This window comes from Balaenoptera musculus, chromosome 3 (genome assembly GCF_009873245.2).
Source record: "Balaenoptera musculus isolate JJ_BM4_2016_0621 chromosome 3, mBalMus1.pri.v3, whole genome shotgun sequence".
Lineage (NCBI taxonomy): Eukaryota > Metazoa > Chordata > Mammalia > Artiodactyla > Balaenopteridae > Balaenoptera > Balaenoptera musculus.
In genome coordinates this window covers 164,660,843-164,685,916 of record NC_045787.1, presented here as the reverse complement: position 1 = coordinate 164,685,916, position 25,074 = coordinate 164,660,843, and the positions used below count along the sequence as shown (strand labels likewise).

Below are 25,074 nucleotides of genomic sequence, written 5' to 3'. Positions count from 1 at the left end.
TACAGGCATACCTTGTTTTATTGTGCTTTCCTTTATTGTGCTTAACAGATAATTGCATTTTTTTTTAATTGAAGGTAAATTCTCATATTGGAGAATAACAGTAACCTCAGGAGTTCAGGCTTTTGAGACAGAGTAACCTGCATTCAGACTCTGGCTCACCACTTCTTAATTGGTGATCTTGGGCCAATTACTACTCCTGTTTGAACATAAGTTGCCTCAACTATTGAATGACAGTAATAATAACTATGTTGATAATCATATGAGCTTCCACTGTTTCTGGCACATAATGAGTACTCAGTAAACGGCAATTATTATTTATATTCATGTGGTCTACAGTTTCTAATGACTTTCACATAATATAACTTCCATCTTCTACAGAGAGATGGCTAATGAATGATGCTTGATGACAGATGAGTAATGCCTCCTGCATAAAGATTGATGGTATGAGGCAAGATTCCTACTTAATCAAGAGGAATTGAGATTAACTTATCCATTAAATTCAGAAACTGTCTTGAAGAGACTTTGGGAATAAGACATGTTAAGGCAGATTTCATTAACAGATTCACAGGATGCCAGCCATTGACCTTTTCCCTTGTGTTAAGTCCTTGTTGATGCTCCTTTCAGAGACCATGCTTTAACTGGCCTGTGAGCAGCCTGTCTTGTGGTCTGGGTCTATGCAGTCCTGCTTCTGGGCTGTCTAGAAGGGGGTTTAAGTATATAACAATATCCTTTTGTCTAAATCCTGGGACTTGGGAAAGAGGGGTAAGTATGCCTATTTTTGTAGGAGAGGTTCTGCTTAATCACATGGTGAGTTGTTATTGTTAGCCAAAAAAAAACCCAACAGTTTTACTTCTCTGGACTTTAATTTCTTTATCTGTAAAATGAGATTAGATTATTAAACTCTTCTTCTTGTTTATCAAAGCCCCAAATCCCATTTCTCACTTCAGATGAGGTGGGCTATAGGGCATTTTATGGCAGCTGTGTGTGTGTGTGTGTGTGTGTGTGTGTATGTGTGTGTGTGTGTTCATTTAGAATTAGTGTGGAGTGGCTGCCAGGCTTGTGAGTATGGAAACTGTGGGCAGCCTGGATTCTCAGGTTTTGTTTCTTCTCCTCAAGGTTGTCTTTCTCAAGACTTTTTCTCTTTTCATGAGGAGAAGTCAGAAGGGGAAAGGATTGTGACTGGGTGTCTGACAAATTATTTTCAGGTCAGTAGGAAATCTATTCTTTTATAAAAGCGCATGCTTCTTCCTACCAGGTGGATATGTTTCCTACTAGTGAAACAGAGCTTCTGTTTCAAATAGGGCCTGCTTAGGGACTGAGTCCCCAGTTAAATTTCCTCACGTCTTAGGGCCTTTCATTTACACAGGAGAATGATACTATCACTCCAGTATTTACTAATTCATTCCAGTATTTACTAATTCAGTCCAATTCATCCATGCTGATTGTGTGCTCTCATTTTGCTCTGATAGACAGGGAGCCAACATGTGCTTCTGAGAATTTGTACTGTCACTGGAGGAATAATTCATTTACCAGCATTTACTGTGTCTGTAATGTGCTCAGGACTATGGCTAACCTGTCAACAGAGAAAAATAAGACCAGAAGAGGTCACAATCTAGTTGTGGTGAGATACGTTCAGTTAGGTGAGAGAGGTGCTCTTAAAGCTGCGTAATTGGATGAGGTCACCATGAATACGTCCAGGTAGAGAGGAGAAGGGGCTTGAGGACCATCAAGCCCTGGGGTTGATTATGGAAGAACATAAAACCTGTCTAGGCTTTGAGTCTCCCTTCCTCTTTCTCCAGGGAACATTGATGGAGATGGCAATTGCCTGATGCCAGGTTGTTCCTCTTAAAAATGAAGATCTGTTCATTGTATTGGCTTTAATTTTTCTAGGATAAAAGGCTTAGGCCTTCAAAATTATGTATATAAGCTTGAGCTTGGGTTTTAGGCAAAAGACTGACAACCCTTTTGGTGCACAATGAGAGAGAGAGAGAGAGAGTATGTGTGTGTTTGCATTTTAGTTTTATTTGAAAATTTACTGGTTTGATAAAGTTGACATGAACAATTTTGTTGCTTCTCAAGTTATACCTGACAGTATTTGGTATCTCTGAAGAGCAGAGTCTTGGCCCCTTATTTATGGAAGTATTTGTCATCCCTTGCATGTTCTTCTTACATCAGGCATCTTTCTCTGAGAGCAGGGCACCAGCTATGCAGACCTGGTCTGATCTTTCAGGTGGAACAAAGAGGAAAGCTGAAGAAAATGGAAGAGTTTTCCAAGTGAGGGAGAAGGCAGATGTGATTCTTTATGAGAAACAGCTGTAATCCATGAGAGCTGCAGTCCATTTGGAAATGTTAAACAGGAGGCTTTTGAAGAATTTTTTTTCTAAGGATGCTGAGGTCATTTGGTTTCTGAGGTTCCTTGGGTACCTCACACTTCCCTTTCTTTTCAACTTTTCATTCGCCTTCTTAAACTTCCTTTTGGCTTGACAGTAGGATCTGTCCCATTTTTTTCCTTTAAATTTTGCATTTGCATTAAGCTCTTTATCCATTTCCTTTCAATGTTGTTTTCCTGGTTATGCTGCTTTCTGTTCATTGTCAGTCTCAACATTTATAGAATCATTTCTTAGTAAATCACCTACCAGTTTGACCACAGCACCTTATCATGCCAAACTCTTAGTCCAGCCAAACTTCTTATCTCTTCTTCTTCTTTTTTTTTTTTAAATAAATTTATTTATTTATTTTTGGCTCCGTTGGGTCTTCGTTGCTGTGTGCGGGCTTTCTCTAGTCGCGGCGAGTGGGGGCTACTCTTTGCTGTGGTGCACGGGCTTCTCATTGCGGTGGCTTCTCTTGTTGCAGAGCACGGGCTCTAGGTGCGCGGGCTTCAGTAGCTGTGGCTCGAAGGCTCTAGAGCGCAGGTTCAGTGGTTGTGGCGCACGGGCTTAGTTGCTTTGCGGCATGTGGGATCTTCCCGGACCAGGGCTCAAACCCGTGTCTCCTGCATTGGCAGGCGGATTCTTAACAACCACACCACCAGGGAAGCCCCTTTCTTTTTGTTTTAAAATATATCTTAATGTTTTAATCAAACATATCAATGTTTGAAAGTAAATACACATTGGCCTTCATTTTTAACATCTTCCTTCCATTTATTTCTCCAAGAACATAATTTTTTTAAATCTCATTTCAGATTGGGAGATTTGTCTTAATTCCAGATGGTCATCACCTCAGTGGAATATTTTGGATGGGAAAAAATCCAGTGTGGTGGAAATGGTAAGATTCACAGGATATAATTCCTTGCTTTCCACACTAGTGGAAGATTAGTAGTTCCATAAGATAGGAAAGCAGCACGATAACTATGACAGATACTTGAGACTAGTGTCATTCACCTGTTTTTCATAGTCTCTGGGCATTGTGAATTTGGCAAAAACTTTAAACACCCCTCACGATATATTTCTTCACACAGATTCACTCAGCTGAATATTCCCATGTATGTCATTCAGATGAAGTTTTGATAAATAATTTCATCTTGATCAATTATCAGCTAAACTCTATAAAAATCCCTGTGAAAGTAAAGAATACAACAAAACTTTCTAGTAGAACGATCACTTCATTCTGCTTGAAAGCACTAAGGGTCTGGAACCATGCATTGCAGTGAAAATGGAAGAAAAACAAAAACAAATAAAAAACTTCAACCATACGAATTTGTTTCTTGTATAGAAAAACAGAATTCAAGGCAGAGGGGAAAATCTCTGAATATAACAAGGTTGGAAAACTTTTTAAGTCATCATTAATCTCTTCATCGACAGGAGAGAAACTACATTGGAGAGAAATCAATTTTAACCATTGTGAAGAAGCCTTGAGTGAACACTCATGCCTTAAGGCTCAAAGGAAAACTTACATTAGAAAGAAAACTTGTGAGTGTTATCAGTGTGAAAATGCCTTCATAAAAAACTGTGCCCTTAAGCAGCCGCATAGCACAGGAAGATCAGCTCGGTGCTTTGTGACCACCTAGAGGGGTGGGATGGGGAGGGTGGGAGGGAGGGAGATGCAAGAGGGAAGAGAAATGGGAACATATTGTATATGTATAACTGATTCACTTTGTTATAAAGCAGAAGCTAACACACCATTGTAAGGCAATTATACTTCAATAAAGATGTTTAAAAAAAAAAAAAAAAAGAACTCAGAACAGCAGAGGGAAAATTATTTGAAATAATTTATCATATAAATTATTTAAATTTATTTCCCTACTGTGTGGTTGGCTTTTTGTTGTTTGTTTCCTTAGAAAATGTTCTGGGGACCATTGTAGAGGATTTGCCCATAAGAGAACATCTTCCTGTTGCTTTTATAAATAAATAACTACTGAGCAGGAGGAAAAACAAAAAACAAAAAAAAACTGTGCCCTTGATCTACACAAGAAAACCCATTCTGGAGAGAATACTTCTGAGTATAATCGGTGTGAAACAGCCTTCAACCAAAATTTACACCTGGTTCACAAGAAAACTTACACTCAGGAGAACCCTGTAAATGCGCTGACTGTAAGAAAGGCTTACCTTCTTCCTCATACCTTAGGGAATGTATAAGAATTCATGGTGGAGAGAGGACGTATGCTTTTAAAGAACGTAGGAAAGCTCTTTCTCATTCTACAAACCTTTTTGTACATATGCGAACTCACTAGAGAAATACCCTATGAGTGTAAAGGATGTGGGAAGACTTTCACTCAATCTTCATGTTATTCAACATTTAAGAATGTAAGAAACTTGAAAAAGCCTTTTCTTATTCCCCAGATCTTGCTAAGCATATAAGATTTTATACTAGAAACACTGTGTTTGTAAGGAGTGCAGCCCAGAGTTTACTTTTCTCAAAACAGTATTCACATGCGAATTCAAACTGGAGAAAAACCTTATAAATGTAAGGAATGTGGAAAAGCCTTTGCTAGTTCCTCATACCTTACTGTACATATGAAGAATTCACACTGGTGAGATGCCTTATCATTTTAAGGAATGTGGGAAAATATTTAGTATTTCATCTTGCTTTAAAAGGCACCTGGAAACTCACCCTGGGTAAAACCTTATAAGCACTGTGGGAAAGCCTTTATTTGATTCTCATTTCTTATTTGACATTTAAGAATGCATGGTGTAGGGACTTCCCTGGTGGTCCAGTGGTTAAGACTACGCTTCCAGTGCAGGGGGCACGGGTTCTATTCCAGGTTGGGGAACTAAGATCCCACATATGCTGGCATAGCCAAAAATAAATAATTAAATTTTAAAAAATTTAAGAAATGAAGAGTGCACAGAAAGACCTTTTGAATGTAAGGAATGTGGTAAAGCATTTAGATAATCCTCATACTTTAGTCAACATAAAAGAAACACATACTGGAGAGAAGTGTATAAATGTAAAAAATGTGGGAAAGCCTTCACTATTTCATCAGGCCTTACAGTACACATGAGAACTCACACTGGTGAACAACCTTTTGAATGTAAGGAATGTGGGAAATCCTTTACTCGATCCACATGTCTTATTCAACATTTAAGAACTCACAGTGGGGGGCTTCCCTGGTGGCGCAGTGGTTGATAATCTGCCTGCCAATGCAGGGGACACGGGTTCAAGCCCTGGCTGGGAAGATCCCACATGCCGCGGAGCAACTAAGCCCGTGAGCCACAACTACTGAGCCTGCACGTCTGGAGCCTGTGCTCTGCAACAAGAGAGGCCATGATAGTGAGAGGCCCATGCACCGCGATGAAGAGTGGCCCCCACTTGCCACAACTAGAGAAAGCCCTCGCACAGAAACGAAGACCCAACACAGCAAAAATAAATAAATTAATTTAAAAAAAAAAAAGAACTCACAGTGGGGAGAAGCCATATATATGAGGAATATGGGAAAACCTTTAGTAATACTTCATGCCTTTCTGAATGTATACACATTCACACTTGAGAGAGAACTTATGCTTGTAAAGAGTGTGGGAAAGCCTTTGATACTTTCACACTTACTGAACATGTACTAATTCATAGTGGAGATAACCTTATTGTAAGGAATGTGGGAAGCCTTTTGCTCTGCCTTATACTTTAATATTCAGCTGTGAGTTCACAGGTGTGAAAATCTTACTAATGTAAAAAGTATAGGATTTTGTTTAGTTTTTTTTCTCTGCTTTGGGAAAGTATGAAATCACACATAATGAGAAATCCCCTGAGTGAAAGGGATATAGGAAAGCCTTTGATTGTTCTTTGTCATTAGGAAACATGATTCACACTGGAGAAGAACCATAAATTATAAATATAGGGAGTGTGGAAAAGGCTGTGTTAATTTATTGTAAAATTCACACTGGAGAGATTATGTATGAATGTAAAAACAATCAGAATGCTTTCAATGAATATCTTTTATATATTTTTATAAATAAAAATCCTAAAAAGTTTTTTTTTTTTTTTTTTTTTTTTAATGAAAAACGTTTGTTACAAAGAGGTTTTTAAATAAGACCTTGGGAAAGTTTTGGAGTACATGTTTTCACTTACTGCATACAAGAAAATTGATACTGGAAAAGAAAACCAAGTAAATTTTTATTTAAATGAGTTGCCTTTCTGTGTGCGTTTTTTTTTCAAGGTAGACCCATACTTTTAAAGACTAATGATGTTGAGCATAAATATGGTCAACTGATCTTTGACAGAGGAGAAAAGGAAATGGAATGTAGTAAATATAACTCTTTTCAACAGATGGTGCTGGAACAACCAGACACCCACATGCAAAAGAATAAATCTAGACACAGACCTTGCACTCGTCACAAAAATTAACTCAAAATGCATTGCAGCCCTAAGTGTTAAACACACAACTATAAAACTCCTTGAAGATAACATAGAAGAAAACCTAGAAGACCTTGGGTGTGGCAATACTTTTTAAAATATGACATGGAAGACATGATCCATAAAAGAAATAATTGGGCTTCCCTGGTGGCGCAGTGGTTGAGAATCTGCCTGCCAATGCAGGGGACACGGGTTCGAGCCCTGGTCTGGGAAGATCCCACATGCCGCGGAGCGACTAAGCCCGTGAGCCACAATTGCTGAGCCTGCGCGTCTGGAGCCTGTGCTCCGCAACGGGAGAGGCCACGATAGTGAGAGGCCTGCGCACCGCGATGAAGAGTGGCCCCCACTTGCCGCAACTAGAGAAAGCCCTCGCACAGAAACGAAGACCCAACACAGCCATAAATAAATAAATAAATAAATAAAATTTAAAAAAAAAAAAAAAAAAAAAAAAAAAAAGAAATAATTGATAAACTGGACATTATTAAAATTAAAAACGTCTCTAAAAAAGGCATTGTCGAGAGAGTGAGAAGACAAGCACAAATTGAAAGAAAATATTTGCAAAAGACACAACTGATAAAGGACTCCTAAGACTCAGCAATAAGAAAATAAACAGCTGATTAAAAATGGATTAAGACCTTAATAGACACCTTACCAAGGAAGATACGCAGATAGCAAATAAGCATTTGAAAAATGGTCCACATGATATATCATCAGAAGAAAAGAGACCACTACAAATCTATGAATCTATGAGAATGGCCAAAATCTGGAACACTGATAATGATAAATGTTGGTGAAGATATAGAGCAACAGGAAATTTCATTTCATTGCTGGTGGGACTACAAAATTGTACAGCCACTTTGGGATACAATTTGGTGGTTTCTTACAAAATTAAACATAGTCCTACCGAGTGGTACAGTATTCACACTCCTTGACATTTACCCAAGTAAGTTGAAAACTTATGTCCACACAAAAACCAGTACATGCATGCTTTGGGGGTTTTTTGTTTCTTTGCACATGAATGTTTATAGTAGTTTTATTCATAATTGCCAAAACTTGGAAGTAGTCAAGATGTCCTTCAGAAGGTGAATGGATAAACTGGCACATCCAAACACAATATTATCCAGTGCTTAAAATGAATGAACTATCAGTCCATGAAAAGACATGGAAGAACCTTAATGCATATACTAAGTAATGCATATTACTAAGTGAAAGAAGCCAATCTGGAAAGATTACATACTGTATGATTCCAACTATATGACATTCTGGAAAAGGCAAAACTGTGGAGATCAGTGGTTGCCAGGGATTGGTGAGAGTGATGGGTGGAACGTATAAGCAAAGCACAGAGGATTTTTAGGGCAGTGAAAAATACCCTGTATGATACTCTAATGGATATACGTCATTACAGTTGACCCTTGAACAACAAGATTTTGAACTGCATGGGTCCATTCATATGTAGATTTTTTTCAATGGATGTACTACAGCATTACACCATTCATAGCTGGTTGTATTTGCAGGTACAGAACCCAGAGGGCCAACTGTTAAGTTGTACTGGTGTTTTCGACTTTGGAGAGGGTTGGGGACGCTAACCCCCATGTGTTTACAGTGGAGCTGAGAAAGGCTAGTGGGCACTTTACTTCTGCCTCAAAACACCATGCTTTTGTTGCTTGAGCAAAGCCTGGAGTCCACAGTTCACATGATACTGCCTTGTCAGGCTGTGCTCATTATGTGGTGAAAGAACCTAGCCTCCTTAAAATATTTTTGGAATGGAATATAGATTAATATTTTTCCGGTTTAAACACATGCTCCTAGTCTTTAATATTAGTAATTAAGTGCCTAAGATTTCTGGGCCCTTCTGTACATGGGCAGATATTTTATGGAGCCGATCTGCCCGAGAGGCATGGTCAGCCGCGAGGGGTTGAGCTTTTAAATACAGATCTCCAGATATGGGTGATTCCATTAAATAATAAGGACCCTCCTAATGATTAAGTTTATGTCTAGGCAGATGTTTTATTCATGGAGGTGTCTAGAAAAGGCACAGAGAGGAAGTTATTGAAATTTTTAAAATCCTTATTTTGCGCTGTCTAACTGTAGTAACAACAACCCCAAAGCACCGTAAAATCCGTCTTTTCTCTACTACCAGATTTCCGTTTTAAATCATGGGTTCCGGTTATGCATATTTAAGAATCAGCCCTCTTTTGGCCCTGATAAAATCCATTTCTTGGCAGGTAGCTTAAAGTGCTGATCGAGACTGTTTTTTGTTTTTAATACCAGGATAATCATTGTTTAAATTGGAGTCCGGACAAAAAAGTTCTCTGACTTCTGGGGGGCTTGCTTTGGTTAGGAAGAGGGGAGGGGCAGTGACCCCGCAAGAGAATCCATAATGGCTGAGTAGTGAAGTTTGGACTCCTTTTCCCTTCTGACTGCTCAGTCTCCTTTTCAAAACCTTGGGGACCTCTACTTTTTCCATCGAGGAGACCATATGGAGTCAAAGACCCGGGCTCAAGTGCCTGCGCACCATTTTACTTAAATGTGCAATCAAGAGTAAGTTACTCTACTTGATAAGCCTCCTTCGCTTAAAATAAACTTGCCTGCACTTCGCCTCAACTCTGTGCCCAGGCTCCCTGGCCAGGCCTCAGACACTCTCTCCGGGCCCGCCTCCCAGCCCCGCTCCCCCGTCGGAGTTCCGGGGGGTACTGAACTACTGGAGGCGGGAGCCTCAGGCCCGGGACCCAAAGCGGAGGTGCGCGTCCGCTGGCGGCTTGGTCCTCAATAGCTGCTTCGCGCATCTTGCCCGTTTCCATAAACGTTGGCGTCCGATCCGGCTGGGCCCAAATCCAGGTTCCGACCACGAGTCTGGAAGGGCCGTTTGATAGTGGGGAGGGGTCAAGGGTAAGGTTTACGGCGCCAGCTGCTCCCGGACCGCGGCGCCTCCTGCCGGGCTTCACGCGCGACTTCCCGCCCGGGGCCTCAGCACGCCCCGCTTGTCCTCCGAGCACCAACCCGCTCCATTCGCGCCTGCTGGGGCCGCGGCTTCTTCCCGACTCCCGAACGACTGCTCCGGCGGTCTGTCCCCGGGAGGAGGAGGGTCTGGAAATAAAGGCAGGGCGCGTCAGCAGGGTCTTTTCTCCATCGCCTGTCCTCCCCTCTTTAAAAGGCCTCCCCCAAGTCAGACTTTACTTTTCCTTAAGAAGATGCCCTTTCTTGTACCTCATTTTCTTACGTTATGACATTTTTTGAAGTACTCATCAGTTCACTGAGATCTGCCCTTTTTTTCTTTGAACTGGCTTAAAGTTTCTAGTGTGTGGAAGCAGCCTAGTCCCCTATTGGTGGACGATTGAGTTGTTCCCATCTGAATAGGCTTGTGCATGTTTCTTCATATTTCTGTACTTAGGACTTTAAGGTCGATTTTTAGAACTAAAGTTGTCGGGTCATGTGTAATATTCCTAGGTATTGCCAACTGCCCCCGTTCTATTTTGAGCGCTCAGAACGTGTATTTTGCATCCAGCAAGCTGCACACCTCTCTTAGTTTTCAAATAATCTTAACCTATAGATGCTTTTGGATGTTTACATATCATCCATGAATGACAGGTTTATTCTTCCTTTACAGTCCTCCAACCTATCATGTCTCCCCATCCTTTTTCGCTCTCCCCAACTTACTGCACTGTCTATATCATGATTAGTAGAAGGAGCCACTTCTTTTTCTGTGTCTCAAAGGCCTTCAGCTTGTATCTAGTAAATAAAAATGTTTGCTGTATGTTTTCGATACATTTTCAGGTTTAAAGACATTTCCTTCTATTCCTCTTTTCCTCGTTTACTATAATTAACATGTAACTAAAATGTACAATTCAGTGAATTTTAGTATATTCCCAGAGTTGTGCAACCATCACCACAATCTAATTTTAGAAAATTTTCATCATCCCAGAAATAAATCCCATACTCATTAGCACTCACTCCCCATTCTTCCCTACCCTCCAGGCCCAGGCTACCACTCACTAATCTATTTCTTGTCTTTCTAGACTTGTCCATTCTGGACATTTCATATAAATGGAATCATACAATATTTTGTCTTTTGTGAATGGCTTCTTTCACTATGTTTTCAAAGTTCATCCACATTGTAGCAAGTGTCAGTACTGATTCCTATTAATGGCCAAATAATATTCTTTTGTATAGATACATCACATTTTATTTATCCACTCATAATTTGATGGGCATTTGGGTTATTTCCACATTTGGGCTATTGTAAATAATGCTGTTATGAACATTCTTGTTAAAGTTTTTGCGTGGACTTACGTTTTCATTTCTCTTGGGTTTATACCTAGGAGTGGAATGCTGATTCATATGATAATCGTATATTTAACATTTTGATGGACTACCAAACTGTTTTCTAAAGTGGCTGCACCATTATTCTTTACCACCAGCAAATAAGAGTTCTGATTTCTCCACATACTCACCAATTGTTATTTGTCTTTCTGATTATAACTATCAAAATGAGTGTCAAGTGGTATCTTGTAGTTTTGATTTGCATGTTCCTGGTGGCTAATAATAAGCATATTTTCATATGCTTAATGGCCATTGTATTTTCTTTAGAAAAATCGATATTTTGCCCATTTTAAAAATTGAGGTTTTTTTAATAGAGTTGGCTAAAATTATTTTTAAATCATTATGCAATGTTGGGTATTATCAAACACTTTTACTGTATTATTGAGATGATCATACTGTTTTCTACTTTGATCTATTCATGAAACAAATTATATTAATTGATTTTCTAGTAAGCCTCTCTTGCATTCCTGGGATAAACTCAACTTGGTTTTGATGTATTATCTTTCTCATTTTTTGATGTATTTGATTTGGACTTATTTTCTATAGACTCTTTGTATCTATGTTTATTAATGAGACCTGCATATCATTTTGTTTTCTTATAATGGCTGTCATGTTTGATATCAGTATTATACCAATCTCAAGGAACATTCCTCTTCCTTTATCTACTTAGTCAAGGCAATCCCTTTGATAAGGCAAACTGTTTTGTGACGTCATCTTAAAAGTGGCATGTCCACCCCCTCCCCCTTCTTTCCCCCCATGGTAATTATGTAAGGTACTGTCATAGATTAATCAAAATGCACACATGACGTTTTGGATCGTGCACATTTCTGGAGTTTTGCATAAGTGTGTCTAATCCCTGAAAGATTTGAGTCAGATTAGAATTCTCTCTTCTTTGAATGGCAGAACTGATCTATAAAACCTCTGAGCCTGGTGTTTTCTTCATGGGAAAAATTTATATGCCTAGTTCTTTATTTTGTTTTTGCTTTTTTGGTTGTTGTTTTGTTTTTTAAAGAATCTATCTGGGCAGTGAATTATTTGGGCTGGAGAGACCTGGAGTCTCTCTGAGGGGGTCAGCAACAACCCAGATTATTCCACTTTTATACATTTTTTAAATTGTGGTAAAATATATACAATATAAAATTTGCCATTATAACCATTTTTAAGCATACAATTCAGTGGCATTAATCACAATCACAGGTTGTGCAACTCTCACTGTCCAGGTCATTTTTGATAATTATTTTAGGACTATTCAGTTTGTTATTTCTAGTCTTATTTCTCTAGGAATTGAGCCATTTCCTGTGACTTCTGAGCTTGATTAGCATACAGTCATTCACAATATCTTACATGTTTAATCTCTGCAGCATCTATAATTGTGTTCTTTTTTGCTTTTCAATTTTCTTTGCACCTTCTCCCTCTTTCTTTTCTTGAATAATCTTGCATGATTTTTCCTATTAATTTTCAAAGAATCAATATTTTTTGTTTGATCTTTTCTGGATTTTTGTTTTCTAGTTCATCATATTCTTTCTTTCCTTCAATTTTTTAAAATTTATTTTGAGAGTTTTTTCCTCTAAATCCTTTTTTTTTTTTTTTTTTTGGCCATGTCACGTGGCATGCAGGATCTTAGTTCCCTGACCAGGGATCGAACCCAGGCCCTTCGTAGTGAGAGTGCTGAGTCCTAACCACTGGACTGCCAGGGAATTCCCTAAATTCTTAAATTGGAAACTTAGACTAATTTTTAACTTTTTTCTAATGTGAGTACATAAAGCCTAATTTTTTTTCCCTCAGGCCCACTTTAGCTGCAACCTACAAGTTTTGGTACTTAGCACTGATCAATAACCATAGTATTAATGTACTTTTTAATTTCTAATTTAATTCATCAATTATATCTTTTACCCATGAGTTATTCGTAAGTGTAATAATATTCTCTAAACTCCAGATGTCAATGGCTTTTTTCTATTAGATTGAACTATGGTGAAACTGCTAACGTTCAACCTTTTTTTTAACCTATAAAAATGGCAGTTTCATATGGTTCAACATAATTTTCTTTTGTAATTAATATATAACTTAATTTCATTTTGGTCAGAGAACATATCTGTATACATCTTCTTTGAAAGACTTAAGACTAGCTTTATAGTATAGCAGTGGGGTCAGTTTTGTAAACATTCCACTTATGCTTGAAAAAGATATGTATTCTCTATTTATTGAGAGTAGTGTCTATAAGTGTTTTAGATGAAGGATGTTCATTTTACTATTCAGACCTTCAAATCCTCTTTTTTTCCTCTGATCTATCCATTACTCAGAATAGTGTGTTAAAGTCTCTTACACTGATGGAGGTTTGTCAATTTCTACTTTAATTCTGTTAGCTTCTGTTTATAAATTTTATGAAACTATGTTACTTGTGTATACAACTTCAGAATCTTTATACTTTCTCATTAATTGAATCTTATATCCTAATGTAGTTACCTGTTGTAGTGCCTTTTGTCTTAAAAATGTGTGAAATTAAGTTAGCCAAACAAACTTTATTTTGGTTAATATTTGCCTGGTATATCATTTCCATTTTTGAGATTTAGTCTTTCTGTGTTGTTTTGTTTTTAGGGCATCTCGTGAAACAGCATAGAGCTGAAATTTATCTTAATCTAACATGGCAGTCTTTGTTTTTAAACTATAGAGTTCAGTCCATTTATTTGTACATTTATTGTGATTATTGATAAAGACATTTTCTGCCATCTTACAACATGCTGTTTATTTTACTTGCTTTTGTTGTTTTTTTCCCCTGCTTATTTTTCTTGCCTTTGTAATAATTGAAGTTTTTTCCTCATTCCATTTTTTCTTCTAGCCTGTGAGTTAAACCCACTGTGTTCTTCAGTAGTTGCCCTAGCTATTTTATCATGCACACTTAAAGTCTAAAGCTAATCAATACCTTTATTCTCTAACGGAAGAATACCAGGAGCATAAGACTACAGTCACATCCCTCCCAATTTATATATTTTTATTATTCAGTAGCATTCCAGCTTGCTTTTCCATCTCACAAATTAGATATTGCTATTATTATTTTATATAATCAAAGTTCACTTAACATTTCAGACATACAAATTCCTATTTCCTGGAATACTGAGAATTTACTTTAGTGATGATCTTTAGATGGGTAAGCTCTCTTGGGTCTTTACTTAAAAATGTCTTTATTTTACTCCCCTTTTAAAACTTTAAGCTTTTCATAGGGAAATTTTCAAGCACACACAAAAGTAGAGAAAATAATATAGCGAATCATATCTTCAACACTCAGTTTTCACAATTATCAATATTTTACCATTCTTGGATCCCGTAGGCCTGAGCTGTCTAATACACTAGCCATATGTGGCTATTCAAATTTAAGTTAAAATGTAAATTACTTAAATAACCCTAGCCTCATTTCAGGTGCTCAATAGCCATATGTAAATGGTGGCTATTGTATTAGATAGTGTACATAAGAGTTGGACAATGCTGGTAGCCTAGTCACCTGCTTTTTCTTTTTTCTGGAGTGTTTTTACAGCAGATTCTGGACATCATGTCCTTTCATCAGTACTTAAGCATGCGTCTCTGGCTGGTACATAACCATCACCGCATTTTCCCACCTGGCAAACTCCAAAGTTCCCCAGTTGTCTCCAGAATATCTTTTTACAGTTTGTTCAAATCAGGATCTTAACAGGGTACCCACCTTGTTTTTTTGAATATGTATCTCTTAAGTTTGTTTTATCCCCTCCTCCTCCTTTTTCCTTTATTTTTTTAATCCACTGACTTATTGGAGATATCAAGGCGTTTGTCCTACATTATGGATTTAGTTGATTGCTGCTGCTTTGTGTTATTTAACTTGTTTATCTCTGTATTTCCTATTAAAAGTAGTTAGTCCAGAAGCTTGATTAGATTCAGGGTTTGATTTCATAAATTCACCCTTGAACCTAAAGAAGATATTTTAACTGGATTTAGAATTCTAAGTTGATAAGTTATTTTTCTGTCAGCACACTGAGGGTGTCGTCCTTTCTTCTGACATACCTTGTTGCTCTTGAGACGTGAGACATCAGTTTGTCTTTCCTTTTTAGGTGACCTGGGTTTTTTCCCTGGCTACTTTTAAGATTGTGGGGGGGGGGGGGGGTGGGGGGAGAACAATCAAACACCAAAGAAGAAAATAAATGTAGGTGTGGATTTCTTTTTATTCTTTCAGCCTGGGATTTATTGTGCTTCCTGGATCCAAAGGTTAGTGTCTTTTACTAATTCTAGGAAATTCCTAGCTAGTTTCTCATCATATGGTGTAACAAAGTTCTAATCTGGTGGTTAATCCTTGCATTGAATTTCTCACTTCAACGAGTCTGTTTCATTTCTAAAAATTACGTTTGTTTCTTTTTTAATGCTTTCTTTTTTTAAAAATTATTTATTTATTTATTTATTTATTTTATTTTTGGCTGTGTTGGGTCTTCGTTTCTGTGCGAGGGCTTTCTCTAGTTGCGGCAAGTGGGGGCCACTCCTCATCGCGGTGCGCGGGCCTCTCACTATCGCGGCCTCTCTTGTTGTGGAGCACAGGCTTCAGACGCGCAGTCTCTGTAGCTGTGGCTCACGGGCCCAGTTGCTCCGCGGCATGTGGGATCTTCCTAGACCAGGGCTTGAACCTGTGTCCCCTGCATTGGCAGGCAGATTCTCAACCACTGCGCCACTAGGGAAGCCCACGTTTGTTTCTTAAAACTGTTTCATCATTTCTAGCGTATCTTATTCCATATTCATCCAAATTTCTCTTAATTTCTTTAAGCCTGTTAAATATAGGTTTTTTTTACATAATGTCTAAAAAATCTAATACCTGCAGTATTGTGCTTTCTTTTTCCTGCTGCCTGTGTTCTGACTGCTTCTCACTCATGGTACACTATATATTTTATATATTTGTGTTTCATAATTTTTTAAACTGTGACTTCCTCAATTTACTTAGAATTTTATCTGTGGGAATCCTTTGAGGCCTGGCTTGAAGTTGAGTTTTCCAGAGATAGGTCCATTTGCTCACACTAATTGCCTAGGGGACCCTCTTTAATGAAACATAGAACCTTCTTTAAATAAAATTATTCTCTTGAGGGAATAATTTTGGATTACACAAGTAATGTGAATTTGGACTAAAATGTAAGATTTTCTTTTTCTACTATATCTGATGCCAAGGTCTAGACCAGTACATTTTCTCTCTGTCTCCTTCTGTATGGAAAGTTATCTTTCTTTTCTTTAGAACTATTAATTATGGATTTTCAAACATACTCAGGAGTGAAGAGTACTATGATGAAACCTCCCTGTACCCATTATCCAGCTTCAATGATTACCACGATTTTGCATTCTTAATTCTTCCCCTTGCTTACTATAATAACTGAGTTTTGTTTTCCTGGAGCATGTTAAAACAAATATCAAACATCATGTCATTTCACCCAGAATTTGAGTTGTATCTCTAAAAGAAAAGGACATCATAAGGATACAACCAGCCTAACCCAGTCTGGGGGCAAAAGAGGAAGGAGAACTGTTACAGAGCAAGAGACTTACGAGACAATTCTTTTTTTTTTTAAACATCTTTATTGGAGAATAATTGCTTTAAAATGGTGTGTTAGTTTCTGCTTTATAACAAAGTGAATCAGCTATACATATACATATATCCCCATATCCCCTCCCTCTTGTGTCTCCCTCCCACCCTCCATATCCCACCCCTCTAGGTGGTCACAAAGCACCGAGCTGATCTCCCTGTGCTATGCAGCTGCTTCTCACTAGCTATCTATTTTACATTTGGTAGTATATATAAGTCCATGCCACTATCTCACTTCGTCCCAGCTTACCCTTCCCCCTCCCCGTGACTTCACGTCCATTCTCTACGTCTGCGTCTTTATTCCTGTCCTGCCCCTAGGTTCTTCAGAACCTTTTTTTTTTTTTTTTTTTTTTTTTTAGATTCCATATATATGTGTTAGCATACGGTATTTGTTTTTCTCTTTCTGACTTACTTCACTCTGTATGACAGTCTCTATGTCCATCCACCTCACTACAAATAACTCCATTTCGTTTCTTTTTATGGCTGAGTAATATTCCATTGTATATATGTGCCACATCTTCTTTATCCATTCATCTGTTGATGGACACTTAGCTTGCTTCCATGTCCTGGCTATTGTAAATAGAGCTGCAGTGAACATTGTGGTACATGACTCTATTTGAATTATGGTTTTCTCAGGATATATGCCCAGTAGTGGGATTGCTTGGTCATATGGTAGTTCTATTTTTAGTTTTTTAAGGATCCTCCATACTGTTCTCCATAATGGCTGTATCAATTTACATTCCCACCAACAGTGCAAGAGGGTTCCCTTTTCTCCACACCCTCTCCAGCATTTATTGTTTGTAGATTTTTTGATGATGGCCATTCTGACTGGTGTGAGGTGATACCTCATTGTAGTTTTGATTTGCATTTCTCTAATGATTAGTGATGTTGAGCATTCTTTCATGTGTTTGTTGGCAACCTGTATATCTTCTTTGGAGAAATGTCTATTTAGGTCTTCTGCCCATTTTTGGATTAAGTTGTTTGTTTTTTTGATATTGAGCTGCATGAGCTGCTTGTAAATTTTGGAGATTAATCCTTTGTCAGTTGCTTCATTTGCAAATATTTTCTCCCATTCTGAGGGTTGACAAGACATTTCTTTAATAAAAATAAACTTTTAATTTAATTCCTAATTTAAATAAATTAGGAGTTTGGGATTAACAGATACACACAGCTATATATAAAACAGATAAAAATTAAGGACCTACTGTATAGCACAGGGAACTATATTCAATATCTTGTAATAACCTATTATGGAAAAGAATCTGAAAAAGAATATATATATGTGTGTGTATATATATATATTTATATACACACACATATATAGCTGAATGACTTTGCTGTACACCTGAAACTAACACAACATTGTAAATCAACCATACTTCAATCAAAAAAATTTTTAAGTAAACTTTTAACAGAAGTTTTTAGCATTATCACAACACCATTATCACACACCCCCAAATTAACAGTATTTCTTGATGTTATCAGTGGTCTTTAGCTAAAGACCACCAGGGGCACACAGAGTTAAACAAGTTGGATTTATTACTTACTGCAGCAAGGCAGAATGCACACCATGGTGAACTGTGGGATATCTCAGTAAGAGAGTGTTAGAAAAGACTTATTAAGGAATTTGGTTTTGAACACGTGAAACTTATATTTTATAAATCATTGTTATCTCAATTAAAATAAATTTTAAAATTACTTTTAAAAAAGAAAGGGGAGGGACTTCCCTGGTGGTACAGTGGCTAAGACTCCCAATGCAGGGGGCCTGGGTTTGATCCCTAGTCAGGAAACTAGATCTCACATGCTGCAACGAAGATTGAAGATCCCACGTGCCACAACTAAGACCCGGTGCAGCCAAATAAATAAATAAATATTTTTTTAAAACATGGGAACATTGCTCTTGATATAAATACTAGCAAATTGGCTAGTAAGTTTAATAAAAAGTCATACATCATTTTAACATTCAAAAGGCTGCTTTAAAGGGCATCCAGGATAAAACTACTGACTCAGAAGCATACTGCGTATTGGAATTATAAAATGTCATTTCAAGGATCAAGAGTGTGAGTTGTGGGCTTCCCTGGTGGCGCAGTGGTTAGGAATCCGCCTGCCAATGTAGGGGACACGGGTTCGTGCCCTGGTCTGGGAAGATCCCACATGCCGCGGAGCGGCTAGGCCCGTGAGCCACAACTACTGAGCCTGCGCGTCTGGAGCCTGTGCTCCGCAATGGGAGAGGCCGCGACTGTGAGAGGCCCGCGCACTGCGATGAAGAGTGGCCCCCGCTCGCGCAACTGGAGAAAGCCCTTGCACAGAAACGAAGACCCAACACAGCCAAAAAATAAATAAATAAATAAATAAATTTATTAAAAAAAAAAGAGTGTGAGTTGTAAGTGAATGTGATTTTTCAAGCTATAGTGATATTTCCCGAGAGATGGTGATATTTAAAATAAAATTGTAGTTTAATCCAACAACAATACCTTTTTTCCACTTTGGTAGAAATAGCTATTTTTGAAGGCAGATTCTCTAGTTTTCAAACTACTTTCTTCGTCACTGTTGGGCATTTTTTAGACTGTGTCAATGTCTAGTTGACCTTTGTCAATTGAGAACCTAGCATCATATAACTTAAAGGGATATATTTTTAAGATGCCAGCTGAAACCAGGAACTTAGTAAATGCAACTACAAAGCCTTAATATAAAAAAACAAACGAACCCACACATTTTTCTAACCTATAAAAAAAGAATTGGGGCTTGTATTAGGTGCTTTTGGGGTGAGTTCTGGATTGGATGTTGTAGGGTGCAAGGGTATTCTGTGTTGGGCATCTTAGTAAATGTTACCTACAAAGGGGGAAAACTATACTGAGACTAAAATTATAATTGATAAACAAGCAGCAGTCACTCATATTAGCCAGAAAAGGGGGATGTTTGGTCATTTTTGAGGTGTAAATAATGTTTATATTTTGTCCATGTTCAGACACAATTACAGAGTGTTCTTGCTTTTGTCTCAATATATCATGGTCACAGAGTGACCTTGTATTGTTGCTGTTTTGGGTGTTGAACAGGAGAACACCCAGATGTTACTGTGAGTTTCAGGCCAGCTCATCACAACAGCAAGGCCTAGCTGAGAGTACCAGGTCAGCTCCTGCATATCAGGGGCTGCTTTCTCTCTCTCTCTTTTTTTTTTTTTGGTGCTGAAACCCAGGATGCTTTTCTCTTTACCAATATCGTCTAATACCCTGTCTGTGTTCTGTTAACCCCAAGTGTCTCAAATGTGTTTTTATAGTCGTTCGAATCAAGATCCAAGGGCCACACTTTACAATGGATTGTTACGCCTCTTAAGTCTCTTAATCAGGAAGAGTTCTCCCTTCCTCTTTCTCCTCCAAACTGGATTTGTCTGATTATGTCCTGTATATAATATCATTTAACATGATCCTCCTCTTACCCTTCTATAAACTGCTAATTAAAGGATTTGTTAGGATTTTTTTTTTGGCAAGAATATTTTATAATTGGTGTTGTTTCTTGTTACATCATATCAGAACTAATGATGTCCAGATGTCTCTTTTGAGATGTTAAGATTTATCAGTTGGTCCCAGTGTGAGCTTGACCTTACTTTATAAAGTTCCCCAGCACATGTACTTAGTCTTAAATTATCTCCTTCAGATTTCTTGTTAATTACGAAAGAAAAAAAGGGTAACTTAATGGCGAAACATGCTGCATACCACCTTAACCAAATGATCAAAGTTAATATCAATAATGAGACAAGACTGGCATCATAAGCCTCCTGAAGTGATGCAGAGAAGGACAAACATCAATCACATAATACGTCATCCAAAAATGAACTTTGTGAATCTAATCATGAGAAAACAACAGACAAACCCAAACTGAGGCTGTCTGTAAAACATCTGGCCTGGACTTTTCAAACCTGGGAAGATGAAGAAAGGCTGAGGGACTGGTCCAGATTAAAGAAGATTAAAGAAACATACTTTGAGGGCGTGATCCTGGATGGGAAGTTTAAAAAGTGACTGCTATAAAGGACATTACTGGGCCAGTTGGTAAAATTCTGCATATGGATTGTATGTTAGATAATAATATTAAATCCTGCTTTCAATCACTGTGTTTGAGAATGTTCTAAGTTCCTATGACACTCTGAAGAATGTAGGAGAAAAGGGTCATGACATCCGCAATTTCCTCTCAAGTAGATTCCTCTCAATATCATTCTTTTTTTTTTTTTTTTTTTTTTAGAGAGGGGTTGTTTGTTTATTTATTTATTTTTATTTATGGCTGTGTTGGGTCTTCGTTTCTGTGCGAGGGCTTTCTCTAGTTGTGGCAAGCGGGGGCCACTCTTCATCGCAGCGCGCGGGCCTCTCACTATCGCGGCTTCTCTTATTGCGGAGCACAGACTCCAGACGCGCAGGCTCAGTAATTGTGGCTCACGGGCCCAGCTGCTCCGTGGCATGTGGGATCTTCCCAGACCAGGGCTCGAACCCGTGTCCCCTGCATTGGCAGGCGGATTCTCAACCACTGCGCCACCAGGGAAGCCCTCAATATCATTCTTGATGAAACACCCACACCCCCACACACGCACACAACACACACACACACACACACACACACACACACACCCCTACAGAGAGAGGAGAAAGAAAGCAAATGTGATAGAACTTTAACAACTGATAAAGAGTATAGGGAAGTTCATCATATTTACACTATTCTCACAACTTTTGAGTTTGAAATTTTTTCAAAATTAAAAGTTGAAAATAAACATCCCCATTCACTTTTCACCTAATATTTTAATAGCCATTTATTGTCATTGCCTAGGTCCATTAATTTACTAGTGGTTGCAGAATGGTGACTTTCTGATTCTAGCATTTTCTTCATAATAAATGAAGCTCCTAATAAAGTTTCTATGATTGTTCTATGAAGAGCTTTCCCTTACCGCAACTATTTGGTAATCATAAAATATTGTTCATAAAGGAGGGAGCGGGGTGATACATGCTTGATTCTTTTTTTTAATTACGTTTCTTTAAATAAATTTATTTATTTATTTATTTATTTATTTATTTTTGGCTGTGTTGGGTCTTCGTTGCTGTGTGCGGGCTTTCTCTAGTTGTGGCAAGCAGGGGCTACTCTACTTTGCGGTGCGCGGGCTTCTCATTGCAGTGGCTTCTCGTTGTGGAGCATGGGCTCTAGGCATGCAGGCTTCAGCAGTTGTGGCACGTGGGCTCAGTAGTTGTGGCTCACGGGCTCTAGAGTGCAGGCTCAGTAGTTGTGGCACACGGGCTTAGTTGCTCTGCGGCATGTGGGATCTTCCCGGACCAGGACTCGAACCCACGTCCCCTGCATTGGCAGGTGGATTCTTAACCACTGAGCCACCAGGGAAGCCCTACACGCTTGACTCTTTTCACGAATTTTCAGAGTAACAAAATTATATCCTGGCCACCTCCAGTAGTGACCATTGAGGGTTTTTTTTTAGTAACACTATAGACTCATGGCTTTGTTTTACATTTGGTATATTTCAACTGATTGTAGTCATTATTCTTTATTAAATTGTTCCATCTTAAGCCAGTGGGAACCTTTTTAAGTTTTCTCCTGTGTGGTAGGCTCCTTGCCTTCTGGTGTAAGCTGTTCCAGGCTCATCTTGAACATTTCTTGTTCCACATTGGACTCAGCTATTTACCAAAGGAGTCCTGGTTTCTTATACAGACAGATGGCATTTTGAGGAATTTTAACACTAGAGCGCTCATTGCTCCTGAGTTGTGAGTGACTAGGCATTTTTGGTGGTTCAGTCTAGGGAAAAGTTTAAAGAATAAGTACATACAGTATTCCCATTCCTAACTGTTCTTGGATAGGGAGATAAAATCTGTACTGTATTGTTTGTATGTATATGTGCATATATGTGCATTTGTGTGTGCATGGTTAAAGCTAGTGTGAGGAAGCTTCCAGTCCTGTAAGTGTTGAATATCTGTTAGGCCTTGACTCTCATGGCTTCTTTCTTCTTCTCTAGGTCTGCATGCTCCAGGCCAGGAGCCTGACCAGGAGGGAGACACAAGAGGAAGAATGGCTGCAGGATCGCTGACAACCTGGTCACAGGTATGTGGGAAGTTACTGTTTCCAAAAAAGCATTGCTGTTCCTAAAGGATACATCTCTTGCCCATGACCCACAGCTTCACAGCCCAAGCAGGCTGGCCTCAGGCTTCCCCAGTTCTCTGGGCTTCTCAGAATGGGAAATAGAGGATGTCTTAGGAAAGGCTTCAACATTTGTTAATTTTTTTTTTCCAGATAATCCTCCAGGGTGAGTATTAGTTGCATATTCTGCTGGGTGCCATGAAGGAAAATAAAGACTTTTTTCACTAGGAAAGACATTCATTCATTTTCTAAGTATTTTTCTCATTCTGCAGTATGCTCAGTCTTGATCTTCAATAAGACTGGCAGATTCCTCACAACCTAGTTGTGGAAATATCAGTTCCACTGTGTTAGAAAAGCTGCTAAGCTGCTGGACGATATAGTCCAGGGAGTGAGGACAAAAGTGGTAATTTCCAAGAATTGAGCCTTGGGTCAAATAATGAGACCTCTGAAGCATGTCTGAGCTTCCTACACATTGGGTCTCCTTCCCAAGTCCTGTCAGCCTCACTCGCCATCTTTCTGGTTCAGAGTTAGAGATGGTCCTTGGCTGAACCTGTGAACGTGTGATGTTTTAGGACTCGGTGACCTTCGAGGAAGTGGCAGTGGACTTTTCACAGGAGGAGTGGGCACTGCTGGACCCTGCTCAGAAAATCCTGTACAGAGACGTGATGCTGGAGAACTTTAGGAACCTGGCCTCAGTGGGTAAAGTTGACCTCATTCCTTCATATTCATTTGTTCATACACGTAATAGTTCTTCATCACATATCCGTTCCAGAAACTGTGAAAAGAATGGCAGTACATGGTAAACACAGAATGGATGGTTCCTGCCCTTGTGGGGCAGTCTTGTGGCTTCCCATGAAAATGCACTGATTGTATTTTCTCGATCCTTAGAAAATTTAGGTAATTTGCAGATCTTGGGCTTGGAATTCAAGGGTCAGGTCGTGTGGGACAAGGAGTGTGCGTGTCTGTTTTGGGGCCCTGTGAAATAGTTATATAATCTGATTGTTTTGCTGCTCCTAAAGCTGTACTTGCCTATCTTCAGAATCCTTTAAAACCAAAGTATTGGAATCAATTTTGTGGAAAGATTTCTTGTTTCCTTCACAGTCTTCCCACATCATGTGTCTTTCCCCATGAGCAGGGTATCATCTCTGCAAACACAGTCTGATCACTGAGGTGGAGCAGGAAGCGCTGAGGCCAGAGCAGAGAGGAATTCTCCAAGGTGCATATAGAGGTGAGCCCCAGGCAGAAAGGGGTCATTGTATGGAATAGCCACAGCCTGTGAGGGGTGATACAGTTGGGAATGTCAGTCATTGTGGGAAAGAAGGCAGAGGCCATTACATGAGCTTTTCTTCTTTCACCATCTCTCCATTCATTCATACTTCCATTTGGTCTCAAAGAAAAAACTATTTTAATTACTCTTTCAATTTCACATTTCCTTGAATACTTTTTGTTCAGTTCTCCCCACTTGCTTTCCAGATAATACCTTCTCTTATTGTCTCAAGCCTCCAGAATCCTTAGTAAAATACCTCTCATTTCCATTGCTTGTCCCTATCATTGGCATCTTTTTCCAGAGCCAAGTTCCTAAATTAATTTCTCTGGTCACTGGTTGCATCTTCTCTTTCACATTTTCCTCCTATATTTAGTGTTATTATTTGAAAACAAATCCATAGGGTGCCTGCCTCCTTTTTTCTTTCATCCCTACTTTTTCTCCCAATAATTATAAAAAATTTCCCCATTCACTTTCAGACCGGGATACTCAACTTAAATCAAAAGACGCAATTCTTATGCAGAATGTTCCTGGGGAGAAAACTTCCAATGGCATAAAAATGGTGAGATTCACTAGAAATGATTCCTGCTTTTTTAGAATGGGAGAACTCTGTGATTTCAAGGAATTAAAACAGCAGCAGCACCCAAACAAGGGGAGACACTTGAGGCAAGTGGAATTCACTCATCAGAAAGCTGCTTCAGGAAAGCCTTTATGAATCCCATAAAATTGGAGAAATCTCCAAACCTACCTCAACACTTGCTGCCTTGCAGAGAATATCAAAAAGTAAACATTAAAAAAAAAAAAGTAAACATTTACTTAAATGTGATTCAGTTATTAAGTGTTTAATAAATAATTCATTCATTCTTCACACATGACTAGAAAAACTATATTTAGGATGCCCTTTGATGGGAATGAATACCATGGGGCCTTGGGAAGAGTATTCAGCTATTTCAACTTGAAAGAATAGCGCAAAAGGTATACACACACCCTGAAAATGGTAAAAATG

General features: G+C 38.7%; 1 protein-coding gene across 2 annotated transcripts in view; it reads left to right on the top strand.

Moving 5' to 3' along the window:
- The window catches only part of ZNF177 (zinc finger protein 177), a 34,126-nt gene that overhangs the window by 7,809 nt on the left and 1,243 nt on the right, over positions 1-25,074 (top strand). Inside the window, exons 2-7 of one of the 2 annotated variants that reach the window (XM_036846459.1) lie at positions 1,117-1,205; positions 3,182-3,264; positions 22,683-22,768; positions 23,377-23,503; positions 23,940-24,032; positions 24,548-24,630. In XM_036846459.1, the coding sequence (XP_036702354.1) occupies positions 3,207-3,264; positions 22,683-22,768; positions 23,377-23,503; positions 23,940-24,032; positions 24,548-24,630 (447 nt within the window). In that variant the 5' untranslated portion in view covers positions 1,117-1,205; positions 3,182-3,206. The remainder of the gene's footprint in view (positions 1-1,116; positions 1,206-3,181; positions 3,265-22,682; positions 22,769-23,376; positions 23,504-23,939; positions 24,033-24,547; positions 24,631-25,074) is intronic. The other variant, XM_036846458.1, reaches the window with a different exon arrangement.